At 40.6% G+C, this 21,908-nt stretch overlaps 1 protein-coding gene across 4 annotated transcripts in view; it reads right to left on the minus strand.

Moving 5' to 3' along the window:
• Positions 1 to 21,908, minus strand: part of ITPR2 (inositol 1,4,5-trisphosphate receptor type 2) — a 268,298-nt gene that overhangs the window by 148,780 nt on the left and 97,610 nt on the right. For all 4 annotated transcript variants that reach the window (XM_055809374.1, XM_055809373.1, XM_055809376.1 and 1 more), the window contains 7 exons: positions 14,345 to 14,538; positions 11,431 to 11,563; positions 9,430 to 9,487; positions 7,737 to 7,902; positions 5,587 to 5,760; positions 760 to 849; positions 481 to 606 (listed from right to left, as the gene is read on the minus strand). In XM_055809374.1, coding sequence (XP_055665349.1) covers positions 481 to 606; positions 760 to 849; positions 5,587 to 5,760; positions 7,737 to 7,902; positions 9,430 to 9,487; positions 11,431 to 11,563; positions 14,345 to 14,538 — 941 coding nt within the window. The remainder of the gene's footprint in view (positions 1 to 480; positions 607 to 759; positions 850 to 5,586; positions 5,761 to 7,736; positions 7,903 to 9,429; positions 9,488 to 11,430; positions 11,564 to 14,344; positions 14,539 to 21,908) is intronic.

Here is a 21,908-nt window from a genome sequence, read left to right on the forward strand (position 1 = left end):
TTCTGAAAAACTTGCAAGTGGAACTAGGTTAGAGGCTTCCACCACAGAAGCAAATTATTTCAGACTTGATCCTTGAAAGCTTTTTGTCCGTCTTAGATATCTATGATAGCACTCACATCAGTACCCAACAGTGGAATTTAGATACCCTGTCAAGAGCTCCATTAAATCAATACTTCTTACTGCGCAGTGACTGCAGATCTAAGGTTTGCCTGTTTCAGGAATGGGATGATAGCGCAATGACATGCAGGTACCTGAGGCTGTAAACATTAAGTTCTTAAGAACCTGTTCTATGCAGGTGGCCATATTTAAACTTGGGCCCAAACCCGTTAATCTTAAGGTAGAAAATGGCATCATCATTTCATGTTTAAACCACAGTTGAATTAATTCAGTTAAAAAAATATTCACATTGATTCTTGGGCCTCTTGAGGCCTTTCTCTTTATTGAGTTCATGTTTTTTACCACTAAAATTATGAGAATAACCTTTTCATAGGGTATCTGCAGAAGGTCCAAGACTACCAAGTGGGCACCCATATTTTTCAGCAATCGTTGCTGTTGATTCCGACATTTTTTATTCTGAACACAAAGCTTGCTGAGTCGAATCAAAATCTATAAATAAATAAACAAATAAATCAGCATGCAAGCAAGCAAAGAACCAGCCATGGTACACAAAACCAAACAAAAATACATTCTTCCAAAATAATTACTAAATCTACTTACCAAACAAGTATGTCAAGCAAGTTTCTAAGCAGATATACTAACCTCTTTAACAATATTGTAGTTATTGCTTTTATTGCTATCTATCTGTGGTTTTTTGGTCCCATCCTGTATTGGACTCAAAATGTTTGACTCCTGTAAAAAAGAACACACAAGTGGAGATCTATTGCAATTTCCTCAACATGAAGCAATTATATTTAATAACACCAAGTGAAGAAGTCTTACAACAGCTCACAGGGAACAGATATAACACAGATAATAAAGAAAAAGACTCGTTTATTTTTTATCTACCAGCCCAGTGAATGAAAAGATTCACATTCAAGTCCTTCCTCTATTTCAAATTTCCAACATGGTTTGAGGCAATTACTCTATGTCTTCATGCTTCTGAGCCTCCTAAAAAAAAGAATACATCCCTAAATGACAGACTAAACATCTCAAGGAATTCAGATGCTATGAGAATAGAGACCATAAGTGTATTTCAATAGCCACCACTTCTTCCAAAAATCTCTAATGCAGCTGGGATGATTACAAAGTCTGTGTATGTGAATATTAAAAAGTCTGGAGAAAGGGCTTAAGGTTTAAGGCTTAAGGCGACCTCCGTAGTTGAGATAAGTAGGGTGGAGTTCTCAGCAATACAGGAACAAGTAGCGTACAGAAATTATAGATGTTCCTCCCATGAAGAGGATATTTCTGTCCTTACCTCTGGATGATGCAGGAAAGGATTTGAAAACAAATGAGAACCTTATGTTAAACTGCAACACCCAGTCATGATGCCATATGCGCTGGGCCTTGGTTCTTAGAAAGCCCCAGCTGGGTATGATAAATAAGAGAAATCAAGTCAGCAATTAACCGCCAACACCTATGAACCTTTCCATGCATATCTCAGTCAAAACATGGAAAAACATCTGCATGAATACAGCCACTTATAATATTGGCAGTGGTTGGTTTGGGGTTTTTTCTGTTGCCAGCTATGGTAAGCCTTTCTTAATTGGAAACACAAAGAATTGAAAGATTGGACTTTGGATGCTGAAATTATTAAGCATGTAGAAAAACTGTAGCAGATCTTGAGACTGCCTCACTGTATAACCACAAGGATGTAAACCAGTGTAATAGCACAAAAAAAGAAGAAACAGGTGTGCTTCTGAGTTTCTTTATGTCCTCAAACTTCCTACTGTGTTAGAGAAGAGAATTATGCTAAAAAACACATGTGCACGCCAATCTGAATGTTTATATCTCTTGAAACCTCTCTCTGAACTTTCCTAGCTGATGGTGAAGGTGAGGAGTTCTACAAATCCCATCTGGTCTTAACTTCCAGTGGGGCAAGAACAGCTGCACCACTTGGCCATGGAAGCTGTTTATAACAGTGCCAGCACCACTGTTCAGCGTGGTCGTGTTGATCTATGCAACAACAGCAGATTTTTATTTCTTTAGGTTTGTTAGTATGCATGCTGCCTTCTCTCTAGCTGTTTTGAATCAATACTTTGGAAGATATTTCAGGCTCTTTGCTATAATTAACCACCCTCCTCTGTTCTGGGACTGTGGGTTAACCAAGATTAATTTACCTGTTACTTTTATCAGCATTCTTCCTCAATCAAAGTAGTTTTATAATCCATGCAAACTATATGTCTTACCTGAAAGTGCTGATCAGCATTAAACTGCTGAATCCATCCTTTCTCTTAACAAAATAAAAACCTATTTATTGAACCCCTAAGAGTATGCCAGGGATGTAGTTATCAAGAGATAATCACACCACTGGGATACCAGAGACACTCCATTGCATATTTTGCCTCGTTATGCCCCATGATAGCCATTCCCTGTCGCACTTTTCCATGGGGGACAGGGAGTCATACAGACCACACTGAGAAAGGTTCTCATCTGAGCACCCCACCTTTAGGAAATGGTATTTTATGAAAAAGACTACTTCCTCTATTCATAAAATTCGTGGGATATCACTCTGAATCAGTGTTAGGAATACTTTCTAGACTCCAACTGGAGGCCAGATTCCAGCACTCAGTCCGAGCAGTTCCCTGCTGCTGAAAGTGTCTCACTCATCTCAGCAGGACAGTGTGCAAGGCATGAGTCAGTGTCACCCTGGCACAGTTTTGCCCTTCGCAGGCTGTATTTACTTACCAGGGGGATGAAGGCACTCTCAGAAGTTTCAGTTCATAATCTCAACCTATATATGATGTTTCAGGAGATATTTGTTTAAACATATCCAGAACCAAAGCAAACTGCCACAGACCAGAAAAGGAGGAGAGCGAGGGAACACCAGGTGCTTAAGGGTGCTGGAAGTTTACACCACCTGAAACCTCACTGAACTTTCTCAGTGGATGGTGAAGATGAGAAGATCTATAAATGCCACTGCACTGTATTCCAGCTGCACCTGAGAGTCCTTTCACTGAGACTGCCTATTTCTCCTCCTCAGACCTGTGTTTCTGGTGCTACTCTACCGATGCGTTCTCTAGTGACAGGACAATAAAGACCACACTTTCCATAGCCCATGGTATCTATACAGACTCACAACACCCTTACTAGAGATAACCAAGTAAATAGGCTTTAGCTACTTTTCCCTTCTCAAGCAAGGCTCAGTTACGTGAGATCAATTTCAGCATTTCTTCCTAATCCTATACGGTGTCTAATTTATGTCTGATCTAACTCCAAGCACTCTTTCCTATAAATCTGATCTCCAGTTCCTATCAAGATGATCCTGCACGGATGCAAGATTTGTTAATTTTTCCTGTGGAGAACTCTGGATACTTTACTTAGAAGAACACGGCCTTTTTTCTACAAATCCCATTTCTGGAGTCATATGATTGGGGTGGGGGTGGGGTGGGAAAGGAGTAAGTCTGCAGACCCCCAAGTTATGACAGAAAGGTGTAAACAGTTACCCAAAAACACTCAGAAGCCTAAGGGCATAAAAATGTATTTGATTTTTTTTAAAACTCCTATGCCAATATTGTAATGTACTTCAGTAAGGACAGAAACTTGGGTTTAACATAAGACTGTTCTGGAACGCAACTGAAACCCCTGTGTGCACTTTAATGTTGTTTGGGAAAAATTAAGCACAGGCAAATGGAACATATTCCCTAAAAACCTAGAGGTCCATCCAGCTCAGTACCGAATAACCAGCACCTATTCCAAGAAAGCATGGGATCCCACAAGGATGTTTATCTGCTTGAAGCTAGCCACCTGTTTCAGACACCGCAGACCATGACCAGCACCTCACCTTTTACATCTGACTTAAGATCTCAAAGACTGCATTCACTATCTTAACTAGTTATAGCAGGTAAAAACATTCCATGACTGTTAAAGAGTAATTTAACAGGGCATCAATTAATAGACGAGATTCTGAGCTACAGTAATTTGGCACAGCTCTCAGGACAGTACCACCAGATGATCTAATCAGCTGTGCAGATTACATATTACTGATAGAACACTCTCTAGGATCTGCCAGAGATGATAATATGCATCTATTGAAGCACTGCTAATACATACAGACCTACAGATGTCTCATGGGAAAAACCACTGAAAATATGCTTCTGTTTCAAGCACATTGTTTTGTCCCCTCTTCCTGGAGTTTCTTTGCTATCAGGGCTATCCATAGGAATAAAAAGGACCTTATTACACTTTTTAAATATATTATAGCTAGAAAACCTTGTAAATATCTTGCTGCAATTCTGTAACCTGTTTCCCCATTACTTTTTCTGTTAAATACATAAAGGAACATTTTCTTTCCTACTAGAGCTATGCTTGAGGAAAAAAAGTAGGATATCACACATACTTAAAGCTCATGAAGTCCAGATTCCTCCCCAGTTCTGACACAACTAAATTCAGCTAAGTTATATCAGAGAAAGAATAGGACCTACACTATCCCAAGAAATAAGGATTCTCCCTTGAAGGGTTGGATTTTCCTCCCATGAAGCCACCTAAAATCTGCCTTCCCATCTGAAAGGCCAAGTGTATGTCAGATATCTGCAAACATCCTGTCTCTTCTCAAAGGCTCCTACTTTTCCTCAATGCATTGGCTTCACAATGTGTATAATCTACAATGGCTTCCTACCGAGCTTCCCCTTGTTGCTTCCTTGCCCATTTTCTTGCCACTAGAAAAGACTACCATGGAAGAGAATTGGGGAAGTGCTGAGTCTGAAATCACAGTTGTTCATCTCTCCCTACCTCCTCTGATGAAAATGGAAATATTGGTGGGAAAGCCTGACCTATCTACTGTTATACCACAAACCTCAACCATAACAACTCTTGCAACACTGCATTTGGAGTTCGTGATTATATGAGGACCTCAGCTTTCACTAAAAACCAAAAATTAATTTAAAAAAATCAAATATTTTTTTTTAAATATCAGATCTTCCTGGTTCCAGATTCAAGTTCTAAAGTTTCTCAAATCACAAACAGCTCACCTACAAAATCTCATTATTCTTAGGTCAGTCTTATGTTTGGTGGACAGTGGAATTAATCGTGTTGTTTGAAAATACGGGTTTGTTTGTGCTCCTCTGCCCTAGTTGCAGGAACAGATACTGTCTATTCCTCCTTTCCTCCAGCAAGTCAACACAACTGCCAATAGGTGATCCCTAGATTACTTCCTCGGCCACAGAATGATGCCATACACTGTGGCTTGCTCGCTAGAAATTAAGGCAGCTCTATGACATAAGAATGCAGTTACTGAAAGCAGCAGCAGAGAATACTGACCATATTGATAAAAGAAGGTTTATTTCCTATTCTGCCTATTCCTAAAGCTCAGCCAGAATACTGAACATTCTCACTTTGCTACTTTGATTAACCAGACCAGAAATATGCAGTTGTTCATTAAACTACCCATCAACACTGAAACAATTCTAACAGCAAAGGCATTAAACTCACCTCTATGGGCTCTTCTCCCCCTTTAGTTTGATTGTCGCCCACCTCTCCACTCTCATAATTGCTGCTCTTCTCAACCCACAATTCTGATTTTTCTACAGTCAGACGTAGCTGATCAAGATCAGCCTTGATTTGCTTGTAGTTATCAACATCTTGATTAGACACCAGCAACTGAACCTGGAAATACAGAAAATTGTAAAGCTATTACAGTAGTAGCACCAGCACTTATGCCTGGGTAATTTGCTTGACAGTTTCCATTCTAAGCCCCTCTTTTCAGGTGCTTTATGTAACCTCCCCTATGAAATTGAAATATGGCACACGTAGGCTTTTTAGTCCCCATTCATCAAAAACCTTTAACAGAGTCAGAGACTGTAGTTGCCCAAACCAGCATAGTTACAACATTCATGACATTCTCTCACCTTCTCTAAAACACTGCGAAACATTTTTAGCACAAGCACCGATTTACAATTTCTTGAATTCTATGCAGAGTTAGTTCTAATGCATTGATTATGATCCTCATGGCATTAAAACAATACAGTTACATGCTATTAAAGCAATACAGTCAGAAATAGCTTATACCATCAGCAAAGTACTTCACAAGAAAAAAAAAAAGGATGATATGAAAAGGAATCAGGTCATTCAAAGAAAAGGCAGAATGGCCAGCAACTTTAATGATCACCTACATCATTGTAATCAAATGTTGAAAAATAACACATTTTAACATTGTTAGGCCGGCTTAGAAAATCTTGTTTAAATAGAGCTCACAAACTGACTTTCCAGTTCATGTAATTTCCCACCATCTGAATGGTTGCCTCTTTTTATTTTTTTTAATACTGCTCAAATTATCTGGGTTTTTTTTCACTGTTACTTGTAGTTCTTGATTTAGCATGATCTACACATTTCCTTTCTTTGTAATGCTCTTTCCTCTACCAAGATTATTAATGAAGGTAATATATGAAAAAACTAACAATCTTTACAGTAAATCAGTAAGCACTATTAAGAAATCACGGTTATGTAAAGATTACGGTCACATGGCAGACAAAAATACTGAAAGGGACACTCTTTAAAAAAATAATAATCATGCAGGCAAATGTTCACTATTTTTGTAATATAAAGTTTTTACCATCTTCTCTCTTAGCTTGGTAAGACATTGTTATTTTTCAGAATTTATGAATGCCTATCATCCGCAGACATTTATATTCCGTGTTCCCTACAGTCTTTTTTGTTTATTTGTCAGTTAGCCTTTTCCATGCTTTAAGAAAACATGTTAAGCTGCTCAGTCCTCACTTACCTGGGAATAACAGCTATTTATGCAACTAACCACCATGGCCTAACTTTAACAATCTGGTGGGAGGCCATTATGCTACACTGCAAAAACAGTAAACAGCAGCTTTCCAGGTCTTTATCATTCATCTGTTTTCAAACAAGAGAAACTTCTACATCTTACATAACAATGAGACAACACACTATCAGACTCCTGAAATAAGCATCAGATGGTTTTATCAACATATGTTATATATAGGGTTACATAACAGAGATGTCTCTGTCATCCAGACCCATGACATCAGATCTCCCCATCCTAATCCACTGACACATGGAGCCTGCACATGCACCGTGATCAAGCAGAAAATAAAAGCTGAAAACAGGCTTGGCTCTATTACCGTCTTCCTGTTATTTGGGCCTATCTGTACCATGCAGTGGAGCACAATGCAAAGACACCTGAATTAGAACTAGAAATATCACATGAATAACAAGAGAGCTTTATAACCAGCCTAAGTAGCCCTGAAGACAGGAAAGTCTTATTGTTGACACCAGTACACTGTTTGCAGAACATGAGCTACTAACTCTGTCTCTGAGGGATCACTACACTATGTCTTGCTGTGAGATACGTGTATTCCAGCTGTCACCACAGCCCTACGTTTTCAGTAATGGATGCAATGCCAGAAATAACTATTTCTGGGTGCACAACTATAATACACACTACCACATAAGATCAACTCTTAACAAAAAAAATAAATAAATCTCTGCTGAATATGGACCTCTAAGGAAATAACACTGCCATGCTACAAACAGCAATTTAGGTAAGTAAAGGAGCCTTTGGAAAGACTTTCCCTGAAGTCAGTTTCCTGGAATAACACTATGCCCATCCATACCTGTTTAAATGCTTGCAGAACTTCTGCTCTCTGGCTGAAGTGCTTAAAAAGCAGGTGCAGAGCACCTGAGAGCAAAGGAGGGTAGTCATGCATGATGAGGTGAATGAGGACCCGTAAAAAAGTTCTGCCCCCTTCATCATCAAGCTGAACTGCATTCTTCTCCTTTCTGCAACAGAAATGGGGAAAAAAGGACCAAGTAAAGTAAGATAAATAAAAAAAAGAAAAACTTTGACATAAATATGCCTGTAGACACAATCTTCATTTGACAGAGCTCTTAAAACCAAATCAAATATGCTGCAGGATGGAAACAATAAACCATCACTTTAACATATTTTATAAGGACTTAAATTCTACAGTTATATGCTGTTGCAGCAATCTTGTAGCAGAATGGATGCTATGGAATGAATGTAAGTACGCACAAAATGTGTCAAATATTGTGATTAAAATCCATATTGCAAAAACATTCATTTATGTCTTAGATAAGTTGTGCAAAGCTCATCCCCAGTCCAAATTAATTGAAGTAAGCAGCATTTCATCAGAGATTAATTTGGCCCTTTCCTTTTTGCTCTTTCCCTTTCAGCTGCTATTAAAATTTCATTTAAGGAAAAATAAGCTCAAAAATAGTAATAATTGCCAAAAGCGTCATATTTCTGGAATCATATTCATAATCTGGAACGGCAGAAAGCAGATTTACACTTAACATATCAAAGCAGAAGCAATGTTTCCAAGAATCCATTCAGTCTCTCTGTTCGTTTTAAAGATGCAGATGCCAAGGGCTGTGTGTTGTTTAACATTATGGGAGTTCAGGGAGGGGACTGGAGGCACTGGTAAAGACTGAGAACGCATAAGGGATTGAGAGAGGAAAGATCAGAGTGCCATATTGTGGATCCTTCTCCCTAGCTCCAAGAAAAACTTTAAAGTCTACAGCCTTGCCTAAATGGAATTAATTTTTACTAGTATAATTATAATTATACCCATAAAATTAAATCAATATAGTGATAATGGTAATAACTCTCCAGTGTGGATATCTTCCATGCTTTTTTTTTGTTTACAGCATAGCTGAAATCGCTTCCAAAACTCTGGAAGCATAGCTTGTGATCTACAGGCCTCTGGTGGTCCAGAAGATCATGGCAAGTGGTCTACAGCTAATTTGAAAAGTCACATGAAAGAGATTACTGTTGACAAAATTTTCTAAATTAAAGTTCAAACACAAGGTCCAATGACAACAGGTCATGTGGTCTATGAGAAATACTGAGGGTCAACAGTAACCTACTGATTCAAGAAATTTGGGGCTACAGCCATAAGGTACACAAGAAGGTGATCTTTCTTTAAAAGCACCCATGTGAGGCATTATAAGGTGAATAAATAATTGGTATGGTTTAGCTCAATACACCTCTACACCATTCCCCAGCTGCCCCTGGGAATGTGAAAAGATCTTTCCGCCAACTCTTACAACTATGAGGGTGGTCATTCCCAATCCCACGGTAATCCATACCAACTGGGCTGTTTTCTTGTTTGAAATCCAATCTTTTCTGACATTTTTCTGGCTATCTATAGGTTAAGTCATAAGAAGCAGCCAACGGAAGAGAAAGGGGTATGAAAATAAGCACAAAATAAACAAGAGATTGTCCATGAGAAATATCAACTTGAACAAACAGATATAGAGAGAGTGGTAAAACTTCAGAGAATATACCTGCCAGCAAACATGGTTTCAGCCTGAGCTGCAATTTCATCTATGTCAGGAACAATTGCTGGGGAAAAAAACAAAATAAAAATTTTAAAAAAGCCCAATCATGCCAGCGATCATTGTTTAAACTGCTCTGTTCCTCTTTAAAGTAGATGTTATCATGTAAAGGTTTAACTACACATCCCTCAACTAGGCAAAATTCACTATCAGCAAGAGTAGTAGGGAAGAAACAGGACATGGGGCAGAGTTAAATTGTGTATTACTACTACTGACGAAGAATCAAATTGCAGTGATGAACCACAGCCCCATTGTGCTTGGAGCTGTACAAACCACCACCAGCGACCCACAAATGACACAGAATATGAAACTTCTAAATTTTTTTGTTAGATGAGCCAACTCTCAGAAAGCAGAGACATGAGCTTTAGAACATTTATCAGGAAGCAAACCACAGAATCACAGAATGGTAGGGTTTGAAGCGACCTCTGGAGATCATATAATCCAACCCCCTGCTAAAGCAGGTTCCCCTAGAGCAGGTTGCACAGAGTTGCATCCAGGCAGGTTGTGAATGTCTCCAGAGAAGGAGACTCCACAGCCTCTCTGGGCAGCCTGTCCCAGCGCTCTGTCACCCTCAAAGTAAAGAAGCTTTTCCTCATATTCAGAGGGAACCTCCCGTGTGGCAGTTTGTGCCCGTTGCCCCTTGTCCTGTCGCACCTGGGCACCTCTGAGAAGAGCCTGGCCCCATCCTCTGGACACTCACCCTTCAGGTATTTGTAGGCACTGGTAAGGTCCCCTCTCAGCCTTCCCTTCTCCTGGCTACACAGGCCCAGCTCTCTCAGCCGTTCCTCAGCAGGGAGCTGCTCCAGTCCCCTCATCATCCTGGTAGCCCTCCGCTGGGCCCTGCCCAGTTGTTCCCCGTCTCTCTTGAACTGGGGAGCCCAGAACTGGACACAGCTCTCCAGGTGTGGCCTCACCAGGGCAGAGTGGAGGGGGAGGATCTCCTCCCTTGAGCTCCTGGCCATGGTCCTCCTAATGCACCCCAGGATCCCATTGGCATTCCTGGCCACACGGGCACACAGCTGGCTCGAGGGGAACTTGCTGCCCACCGCAGCTCCCAGGACCTTCTCTGCAGAGCTGCCTCCCAGCAGGGCAGCCCCAGCCTGTACTGGTGCATGGGGCTGTTCCTTCCCAGGTGCAGGACCCTACACTTGCCTTTGTTGAACTTCATTGTGTTCCATCTCTAGAGACAGCCTTCAGCCCGTTCAGGTCCCGCTGAATGGCAGCACAGCCTTCTGGTGAATCAGCCACTCCTCCCAGCTGTGTATCACCAGCAAACGTGCTGCGGGTACGCTCTGTCCCTTCACCCAGGTCATTGATGAGTAAGCTGAGCAGGACTGGACCCAGTACGGAGCCCTGGGGAACACCGCTAGCCACAGGCCTCCAGCTAGACTCTGTGCTGCTGATCATTTACTCACGGTCATTTTGCTTTAGAATAGCTTTAATATGACTTAGTACTAAAGACTTTAGTACTCCTTACCTGTCCCTCTTTACACAGCACCTACAATTAAAGCAGTTCTCCCCTACTCACAGGTGGTCACACAACAGCAGTCAGCCTTTTGAGAGTTTCTGTGTGCACAGAACACTCCCTGGAAAGCTCCATTCCCAAACCACATTCACCTAACTTAAATCTGTCCTCATCCAACCCCAACCATTTTTTCATGATCTACCCTCCGCGATTTGTCATCGTGCAGTTTTGGGAAGAGCACAAGTATGAAAATAAATCGCCATCACAGGAAAAAGGAATCACATTTTTGTTAGAGGACAGGCCAGCAAAAATCTTATTTTTATGGGATTGCTTAAAATTTTCATTTTCCACAAGCTTTTCAACTTCAAGTGCTGTGTGCCTTTCTGATGCAGTTGAGTACATCGTTTGCAATAGTCTACAAAGCATTATTTTACATTGCAATACAACAGAGACATTTACCTGATTGCAATACAACAGACATTTACCTGAGGCAATCCCTGGTGTGTCAGGTGGGGATGTTGTAGAGCAATCAACATTTTCATTGTTTTCCCCAAACTCTCTCTTATAGATAGACAGCATGTAGGATATTCTATAGTCCAGTCTAACACTGAGAATGAACTACAAGAAAAAAAAAAGTTTTAATAAGACTTTTCTTCTGCCATTTGTAACATGGGTTAGGATTTTTCTGTGGTGGCACGTACAGGGATACAGGATTATTTTGAATGAATTATTAAGTAAATATTTTAAGTAAATATGGCCACTACAAAAAAAGAATCCATTACATTCATCAGTTTTCTGTGATTTCTTTCTTCACTCTGACCATCCTGAGACACACTGAACTCTACCCTATCGACTGCTGAATCCTAAGTAGCAGACCGGATTTGTCTGGGGGCTCCAGCACACTGCCTTGTCTTCACTGCCTATGAGACAGATCATTACATTCAAACCCATGTTGAAACCAATTATTTCATATTTCAGCTGGACTTTTAATGCCCCATGAAGATAAGAAGTGGAGTGGGGTTGAGAGTAAAGATAACAGGCTCAAGGCTTACCCTTTCAGATGCCCACAGCCAAAGGCAGCAGTGCTGCAGTAACTCCAGGTTCCCATGGAGTGAAGCGCAAGCCTGGAATTAACTTTTGTTACATTGCTCATGATCAGTTGAGAATGTGAGGAGCAAATAGCATTTCCTTCATGAGCTCCTATTAGTGTTGCCAGCACACCACAAAAAAGAAGTTTGGCTTTGGAAGCTACCACTGTAATGGCAGCAGAGATCCCCCCTCAGCACTCTGCTTTTTTCTGAACCTTGTTGCCTTTTGTTCCTCAGCTGTGAAATCAGAAACTCATGCAGGAAAATCCTAATTCAAAGCTGGAAGGGCTGCTTTTATATTGGAATAGTGAGGAAAACAACTAGGCTGGAAACATTAGCCCAATTTAAGGACTGACACATGTACATCCTACACTTCAACTGACTGCCCATTGACTGAGTTTCAGTGTTTCCACACTTACGCTCCTTGCCCACAGTAAATGCAAGCATGCAATGAAACAGGTTTAAGATCATTTAGCATATTTTTCAATCGGCGTGGATGAAAACACCTATGTTGTTACCAAGACTCAGGCAACAGGTGATGACTTAGCAAATGGTGGCAACCTGCTTCTTTGATCTCTAAGTCGGACAAGCTTCCCAGACCCAGAATACTGTAATAGGATTTAATTAGAACTATACCATCTAAAACCAAATGTCAGTTTAAGAAACAATAAATATTCTTTAAAATCGTTGAACAAAAAGGAAAAAAGGCAGGGTTTTTTGGTTCCATGATCAAGTCACCCTATAACTGCACAAGCAAGATTTTTTAAAATAAAAATTTCCCAAGTCCACGTATAGTCAACTAAGTCTATCGGGCTTTTAATTCTGGCTGATGGCAGAATGGAAACTCTTAAGTAAAATTGCCTTTACTTAAGAGGATATATTGAGAATTAAATTATTATAAACTGAAATATTTCTTAGAATAGAATAGCTTTAATCATCATTGTACTAGCTATGCACAATAATACAATAAATCTAAAATATTCTTACTCACCTTTTAGGGTAACAGCACAGTAATGAAAGGTAATGTGATTTAAATTAATCTTCCTTCATTGCATATTAAACAAAACTAAATTATTTTGTATTTCTTGTGAACTAAGATCACATATATGCACACTTACTGTGATTCACCCAACATGACAATTTGCTAATTTGCAGTAATTTGACCATGTGACTAAACTGCAACTAACAAGTCATTGTTTAAGTAACAAATTAAGATTAAACACTCTCCAATCCTGGGTGCTCTTGCACTAGATGTGCTGTGAAAACGGATGAGACAAAACGTGATTCTTTTGCCTGTGAGCAGCCAGGGAATGCACAGGACGATGTTGGTGTCCTGGAATCATCCTCCTAGGCATCAGCCAGTACAGCAAGACAGTATGGAGAGAAACTCAGCCAAAAAAACCAAATTAAAATGAGAAGCAATACACATGAATGGTATTATTTAGGTGATACAACTTCGTAACACTCTGTCCTTCACCATAAGCCTTAAACCAAAGGAGCCCCGGAACCAAAGTATGCGTATTGAGGGTACTCTAACAACTGATTCTTTTTCAGATGACAAGTAATTAAGGTAATTAAATAATTTATAAGCAGTCAGAACAAATCGAATCCTTCAAAAGTGACAATGGTACCAACAGATCTGCAGAATTTATAGAAAACACTGAAACACTCCTTCAGGGCATAAGTACTGCAGAAACTGGGATTTGATACACTGAACAAATGTGTGCCATTTCACTTACTAATAGCACAAAGTGAAAATTATATCTTAAGAGGCGTACTAACGTCATATAGCTTGTCAGTTCAGCTGGGAGAAAATCGTATCAACCCTCAAACTATCCTCAGTCTAACAGTGGAAATCTGAAACGGACTTCAAACATGCATGACCTGGCATGACTTCAGTGGGTCTAGGTCCAATCCTGCCCTTCATCAAACTACTGTAACAGAAGTGTCAAATACTACAGTCAAGCAAGCTACCCCAGTGTAAAATGAGTGTAAAAGACACTGGAAACAGACACACTGTCTTCAGAAAACATTACTGAGACACATTAAAGGACAAATTCTGCCTTTTTACAGTTACAGCGACACAGTTTCTACAGCATCTAGTTCCTTCAAAAGTGAAGGAGCTGTAACAGAGCAAGGACAACAACTGTCTAATTGTTCACACAGAGAAGTGTTCTTCATACGAAAGTGTTATTTTTACAATTAACAGCTCGGTGAATAGTAAGAATGTAGGTAACAGAACTTGCCAGTATGTGAATAAGTAAAGAACTGTGAAATGACTGCTATGTGATATTCCACCAATCATTATTACCTGCAAAATCTCAATGATTTTCAGTTTGGTGTCCATGACGATCACATCTTCACTGTCTGAGGTGCTGGCTTGCTTGCTTGGGTGAATGCTTGGCTGTACATCAGGGGCACTGATGGGAAATATAGATCCTCTGCTTAGCACCATTTGGGTCATCATCTCTCCTACACCATGGATGGTCCTCATAACATTGTTTCCTATGCATTAAACAAAAACACATGTGTATTTGCCATGAGTAAAGCTTACTTGCAAAGCCATGTATCGCACATACACCCACGCTGTCAAACCATTTTACAGTCTTAACAGGCATATTGGAAAAACAGGTCCTCAATTTCTGATGAAAATTCAGAAGGAATTCATTCAAATTACCTAATAGCTTAGGGACAAATTTTCTACACTGATTTTCCAAGAGATTATTACTTACAGGTCAACAGATGGAAAAGACACCAAAATATTTCCACAGTTCTGTCAACATGTTCAAGAAATCATAAAAAGTAAAGCAAAAGAAATCTTAGTAGTTCAGCTAATCCATTCCTTTGCCTGAAGGCATATTATCTACATCTAAGACCATTGCTGAAAGAGGTTTGTTGAACCTGTTTTTAATATTTAAGCGTTGCATATCCCACATTATACAGCATTCCGAGGCAACTGATTCCAATGTTTATTGTTAGAAAACTTCTGTTGGTATTTCATTTGTATCACCTACTGCTGCAATTTATGACCTTGCTTTGTAGACACATGGGAGACGTTCACTTTCCATGCCTACTCCCACTGATGTCTTCCCCACAACAACTGGACATACCATAGGCACTTGACAGTAAGGTTGCTTTTGGCACTGCAGAAGCTGGAAGGAGACTACCAAAGTATCTTGTATATCACACTAAGAGAGAGTAAAGATTTGAGGCTCTGCAAGTCAATCTCTGTATGTGTTTGAAATTACAGGCCACAAATCAAAGCCAACTGACACAAGAAGCTATACCCAAGGGCAGTATTTTTTCCCCCATGTGGCAAAAAACTTTATCCAGTCTAGTTGCAACAGTACCTTATCATTGATGTCAGTTCAGCAAAATCTACCAAAAAATACTGTCTGTTCCCATAGATTACACTGGTCTTATTTTATAGTGAATTTTGATATGGAAAGCATCTCAGTGAATCAACGACTATCTTCTTCTAGAGGTGGGGAGAAGAAAGAATGCTACATACCTACATAAATTAGTTTCCTTTCTTGCGAAGTACAGATCTGAATGAATGGAGGAAAGGAAGGGAATGATAGCATCTCCTTGCAGAAACAGAGTGCCAAGACCTAGACTACACCAAAGGCACACAAAAGAATGGAGGAAATGTAGCTTTGCTGAGGTAAGCCTGAATAGTTCCTGTATGTCTTTCAGTACACTTTAATCACCACGCAATTGACAAGTTTTACTCATACTAAAGAGACCCTCTTCCCAGATAATATGCTGTAAAAAGCCAAAGCTATATTTTATTTTGTTAGCAATTTCCTCCTCTTACGCCCTTCTTTCTTCAATCCATAGGGCTCAAGTACTGCATGCAGGGAAAGAGGATGCCTTCAGCCCTGACTTTAAAAGGAAAATACAAAGAATTTGGTTTTTCAAAGTGAATGAGGCAGATTAGTGTCGCATTTGAGGTCCCATTCAGCATCCAGTCTGATGTGCAATCACTCTGAACTGGTCTTTTGAAAATAATACTTCAAGTCCCTACAAAGGAGGGAAAAAAATGCATTTCTGACTTTGCATGATGTTAGGGAAAAAAAGCTAGAAGTCAAGCTAAGGGCTAGATCCTCATGTTAGGTAGGCATATAAAGTTCTCCTAACTGCTTACACCAGCATAAAGCAAATAAAATCATTCCAAATACCCTTCTTGCTGCAAAATGAAAATGGTGCATTTTCCTTTCAAATCAAAGAGAACAGCTGGGTAATAACATAGTATGGATCCATATCTCTCTCTTGCTCTCCGCCTCCTTTCTCCCAGTGTGTTGAACTTTTATTTGCATTGACCATCATTCAGTACACCCATGTAAAGCTAAATCACAAAGTGGAAAACCTTTAACCCTTAAAGTATCTTTAGTTAAACCAACTTTTTGCATATCCTTCATCTTAAAACTGTGAAATAATTTCCCTCATTCATATTATCCTGTCCTTAATGCTGATTGATAAGCCCACAAGAAGACCTAGAGGTTCTGCAGCTGCTTCGTGGCCTGTAACACCCCTGCTCTACATCTCAGTTGAGAAGTCATCATCTTCTCTATTACAACATGTTTTCAAAATCACTTTCACGCAGTTGTACAAAGGTGAACATAAATAGAGGCACTGCTATTTGGAAAGCTTGGGAATTTTTTATAAAACAACCTGCATCAGTTACCAGCTGATAATTAAACCACTTAAGTCTAAAACAAGTGCAGAAGACATTCTTCTCAAAAGCCAGATACAACTGCAGTTCGTTCCAAATGAGGTAGAAGAATTCCACTTCTGAAAAGTTCCTGCCCACCCTTCAAGACTGAAGTCCACCCACTGTAAAGTTAACAAAAAAGGTCGTTCCTTTTGGACAGAGTCAGACAGCAACTTGGGTACCTCATGTTCTTGGAAAAAGCAAGCTGGGATTTTGCCTAGATACATGCTTATTTCTCAGCTATCACTGGGGTGCTGCACAGGGGGTGGAATTTAACTCCTCCTGTGACCAAGGAATTAGTCACTCTCTCTGCATTTCAAGATCACCTCCATAAATGAGGAGACTACTTTCTCCATCTCTGAAAAGGACAGTGAGAGGCCCGATACAACAAAGGCTGGGAGGCACTCAGCTAATGTGATGACAGAGCCTATAAAAGCATCTAGGAAATAAAAAGAAGTGAGATGACTGCTGTCCTTTCCTCTTACCCATGGAACACCAGTGGTAAAAGATGTACAAACCAGTGACTGGTAGCTATGAAGCTGCTTCCCAACAGCACTGGCAACAAGGATAAACCCTCTGTCCATATTTCCTTTACTACTGACCTTCACGCAACTGATTTAAACAGCTAGAGGCAGGAAAGCAGAGGATTAAGGTGGTACTTATTATCACTGCCATTTCAAATTGTATTTCATTAATACATAGGAAAGGATTTTAGTGAGAGAAAAGCCTACTTAATCCAGTTTAGTATTTACAGCTGAAATGGGTAGTGACTCAATATTGCATTATTTCTGTCAGTAACAGCAGTGAGACAAGGTGTCATAAGTAAACACATCTTGGAAAACTTTTCAATTAACTGCCTGATGCTGATTGTTGAGCAGGCTTTGGGAGAACATTCCCAAAGTTAAAATAATAGAGCAACTAGAGCAATTTGGCATTCTTTTCAGGAAAATATTTAAACAACTATGTTTTGCAGGGTGCTGATGAAATGCAACCACCTCTTAGGAGCACACAGCAGCCAACCGGCACATTCATGCATGGCAATGAAGCAGCTGACTGGGAGGAACTGCTCTGTTCTTTAAAAGAAGCCATGAGGATCGTTCATGTACATGAAGAGTTGGCAGCAGCTTGTCTTCCAGAAGATCCTCCAGTAATCAGCACTCATGGTGCTCAGTGTTATTTGTCCAGCCTTGGAAGTCTCGACCATGTTAAGCATGGATTTAAATCTGCCACTCACAAACATTAGGGGCCAGCAGCAGTCTTGCTAGTGAATTGTTTCTTCCTGCTCTGCTTTTGTGTTCTCTTGGCTTTAATACACTTATCTCAGCAGGAAAGGGTATGAGTCTCTGAGGTAAGGCATGCAGAAAGGTTATTGCAGTTTAAAAAGTGACTGACTGCATGTTAACTAAGCCTGCAACAATGCAAGACAAAATACACTGGCTCAATAAAAGAGATTTAACTTCTTAGTACATATGCACACAATGACTAAAATAACGGAGCTCTGATCTTAGTTACAGCTCCAAAGTGCTTCCTGAATACCAATGCCCAAGGAAAAATTAACTTAATGCCTCAGCTAGTTAACTGAGCTAAATCAGGAGAGATAGCCTGTAGATGTGAACCCTGATTACTTTTGTGTGCACTCTGCTACAGATAAGTGAAGAGAAGCCTGAGCTGTGCCTTCGTATGGTACTGCCACCCTTAACCTGCTGACCTCCATCATTTGTTGTCTTCTTTGAGGTCAAGGTATTAACATTTATATAAGACTGAGAAGCGTGACAGAGAGAGAACAGTCATTGCAATGCTGTACGGTGCTTGTGCATGTAACCAGCCACTTCTCTCACCGGCAAACCACTGCAAAAGTGCTCAGAGCTGTGACTGATCAACAGAGGAAAAGAACGCAAGGCAATCTACATGAATCTTCTTCCAGTTTCCCTTCTTTCTGATTTTCCCTTCCTCTCCTTAACTCTTCCTCCCTGCTCCTCCCTCTGCTGAGACAAGTCAGATGCCAAGAACCTTCCACAAGGACTGAACCCATTAGAAATTCCTCCTGTTGTATGTACAGTCTCACAAGGTTAGCCAATGGAAGAGTGAAATCACTGTGTGCACAAGTGGTAATTTAAAGGAGATGCAGACTGACAGGCACTGAAAGAAAAGGAAAGAAGAGAATGCTTGTCATGTTTTTGAAAGACAACTATGCATCTCCATTTCATTACTTTTTATTATAGTGATCACAACTTCCTAATGAATATCAGTTTCTGTCACAAAACTGTAGCACATAATCTCATACAATTTGGCACGACTGACATCACAGCGGCCTCTCTGAGAAGAAAGACTTTTCAGAGGAGTCAATTATAGAGAAAAAATAACAACCACCCAAGTAATCGAAACAGTGGATAATTTGACACTTCATTTTCTACATAAACTTATTTTCTTGATAAGTCATTTACTGGTTGCAAAAATTCTAAAAGTAGAACATAAAAGTAAACAACAATCTGCTATGTAATACAGTACGGATGGTAAGTGACAAAATACCATATTCAGGAAGAAAAACAACTAGCAACGGCAGCCTTTTCTTCAAATTGTTCATAGCCAGTCACTAAGCAGTGTCCTCAGCCCACTCACCACTGCTCACAGCATTTTAGGTATTTCACAAACAGTGCCGAGAACCGCGCGGTAGCTGAATGTGAACACACAACGGACAGCCTCCAAGACTGGCAGATACCCTTACAGCCAGTAGCCCTCTACGCCACAGATATTCCCAAGACACCAGGGAACTGACTCACAGCCTTGTTGATTGAAAAATTAACAATACACACCCGATCTGGTCCCTAGTTTACCTCAAAGGGACAGAGTCTGCTCTTACTAACGTTATTGTTCAGCCTTCCTCAACACAAATACTGGAAAGACAGACTCCTAGGACTCAATTTTCAAAACTGCTCAGCCATTTTTACCTTCAACAGTTTCCCAGCGCTCATCTCCCTACTCAGACATGTAAAAAGTGCCTATATTTTCAAAAGGTTTTTAACACCCAGCAGCTCTCATTAGGGACTGGAAAAGCTCGATACTCAATGTTTCTGGAAACGAAATACCTAAATAGGAGCTGACATATGACAGGTTCTTCAAGACATCTGGCACTTAATGACCAGAAAACACAAATGTACGTGCATCCACTGCTCCAACAACTTTCATTAACCTGTCCATAAAAGCCCAATACATTCTTCAAGCTTGCTTATATAAAGGGGGGACGGATGGACGACAGATCAAAGGTTTTTGCAAAAATGTGGCATTTCTTGCATTGCCTCTGTAATTACTAAGTTATAGAGACCACTCTCTGATGCCATCAGACCTGAGCATGCTTTTGACGAGGACACTCGATGCCTCAGCTTCTTCCATCAGCTTCTTCCAAACACCTTGCCGAAAATAGTTCCCTTCCAATGTAGCAGGGCCCAAGCCAGACAGCATGTGCTACCAACATAGCTAGCCATGTCACCATCTGTCCCCAGAGCCCTTCAGGCCTCCTTCCCTACCCTCAACCCAATGACATCCCAAAGCCTTCTCAGTCCTCCTCAGCCACTCTAATCTTCCCCATGAATTTAGCCTTCTACCCACTGTAGCCCTGGTAAGGTAAAACCAAATTTTGCCATTGCGTTGGGGCAGCTTTAGGCTGGTTTCCACGCTCACTGCTACATTAGGGAATACCTGGCATGTTGATAAAAGTCCAAAACTTTTACCATCATCAAAGTCAGTTTTCAGCAAAGCTGACCTTGCCTCAACGCCTGCCTCAGTGTAGCTGCATTCAACCAGGTTTTAAGATGGTACTTTGAACAGCAAGTCACTTTCCTGATGACTGCTGGAACAAGAGCTTTGACTCCGAACAGCCTTGACTTTGTGGATTTCAGCGAGACCAATACTGCTGCTCCACCATAAGCTTCTTAAAGTTTCAGTGCCATCTTAAAGCATGCAACACTGCCAATCCTTGGGGATCCTCTGGCAGGGAACTGTATGCGCAGCAATGTCTAGTTACCAAGGGCTAAATTAAAAGCCCAGTAGCAGCTTTAGCTCTACATTTCTTTGCCTTTGTTGATTTGGCCATATCCTTTCATGCAATTTAATTTTTCTGCATGAAAAGTTACAGCCATTTTTAAGACATATAATAACAACACTTCAGTACCTAAAGGAACATATTCTATTTCAAACCCTTTAAAGCTATATATTATTTGCCAGAAGCATTAAGCCTTACAGCTCTGTTTGTGAAAGAGGTATTAATTTTTACAGGTTTTCTACAGAGTTTGCTCATAAAGACTGCAGAACCTACCATAAACAGGCCAAGAATCACGCTTTATTTCTTTATTAGACCATTCTTCATCGCTTAATAACTAGCTGACCTCAGGTAAGCCTCACAGAAAACCTAATGCATGACATCAAGGGCAGAAGGTGAAGTCACTTCTACATTTTACACAGCCCTCAGAACTAATGAGGCAAAACAAACAGAAAAAAACCAACCCACAACACGTAACGCACATACACAGGGGCTACCTACCCCCTCAGTTGTCTGTACACTAGCACATGCAGCATGGGGAAATAAACAGGAAGAATTAGAGATCTGTGTGTGGTCGCAGAGCTATGAACTCATTGCAGTTACAGAGACACGGCGGGATAGCTCACAAAACCGGAATGTTGTCACGGATGGCTATGCACTTTTTAGGAAAGACAGGCCAGCAAGTTGGTGGTGGAGTTGCTCTTCATGTGAATGAGCAACTGGAATGTATCAAGCTCTGCCTAGGGGTGGATGAAGAATGATTCGAGAGCTTATGGGTGAAGATTAAGGGGCAGGCTAACATGGATGACACTGTTGTGGGTGTTTACTACAGGGAAGTTGATCAGGAAGAGGAAGTCTATGAGGCATTCTACAGACAACTGCAGGTAGCCTCATGACCACAGGCCTTGGTTCTCATGGGGGGCTTCAACCACCCTGATACCTGCTGGGAAGACAACATAGCTATGCACATGCAGTCCAGGAGGTTCCTGCAGAGCACTGATGGTAACTTTTTTGACACAGGTGGTGGAAAACCCAACAAGGCAAGGTGCACTACAGGACCTTGAACTACAAACCAAAAAAGGACTAGCTGGGGATGTGAAGGCTGGGGGCAGCCTTTTGGCTGCA

This window comes from Falco peregrinus, chromosome 6, assembly GCF_023634155.1.
Source record: "Falco peregrinus isolate bFalPer1 chromosome 6, bFalPer1.pri, whole genome shotgun sequence".
In the NCBI taxonomy this organism is placed as follows: domain Eukaryota; kingdom Metazoa; phylum Chordata; class Aves; order Falconiformes; family Falconidae; genus Falco; species Falco peregrinus.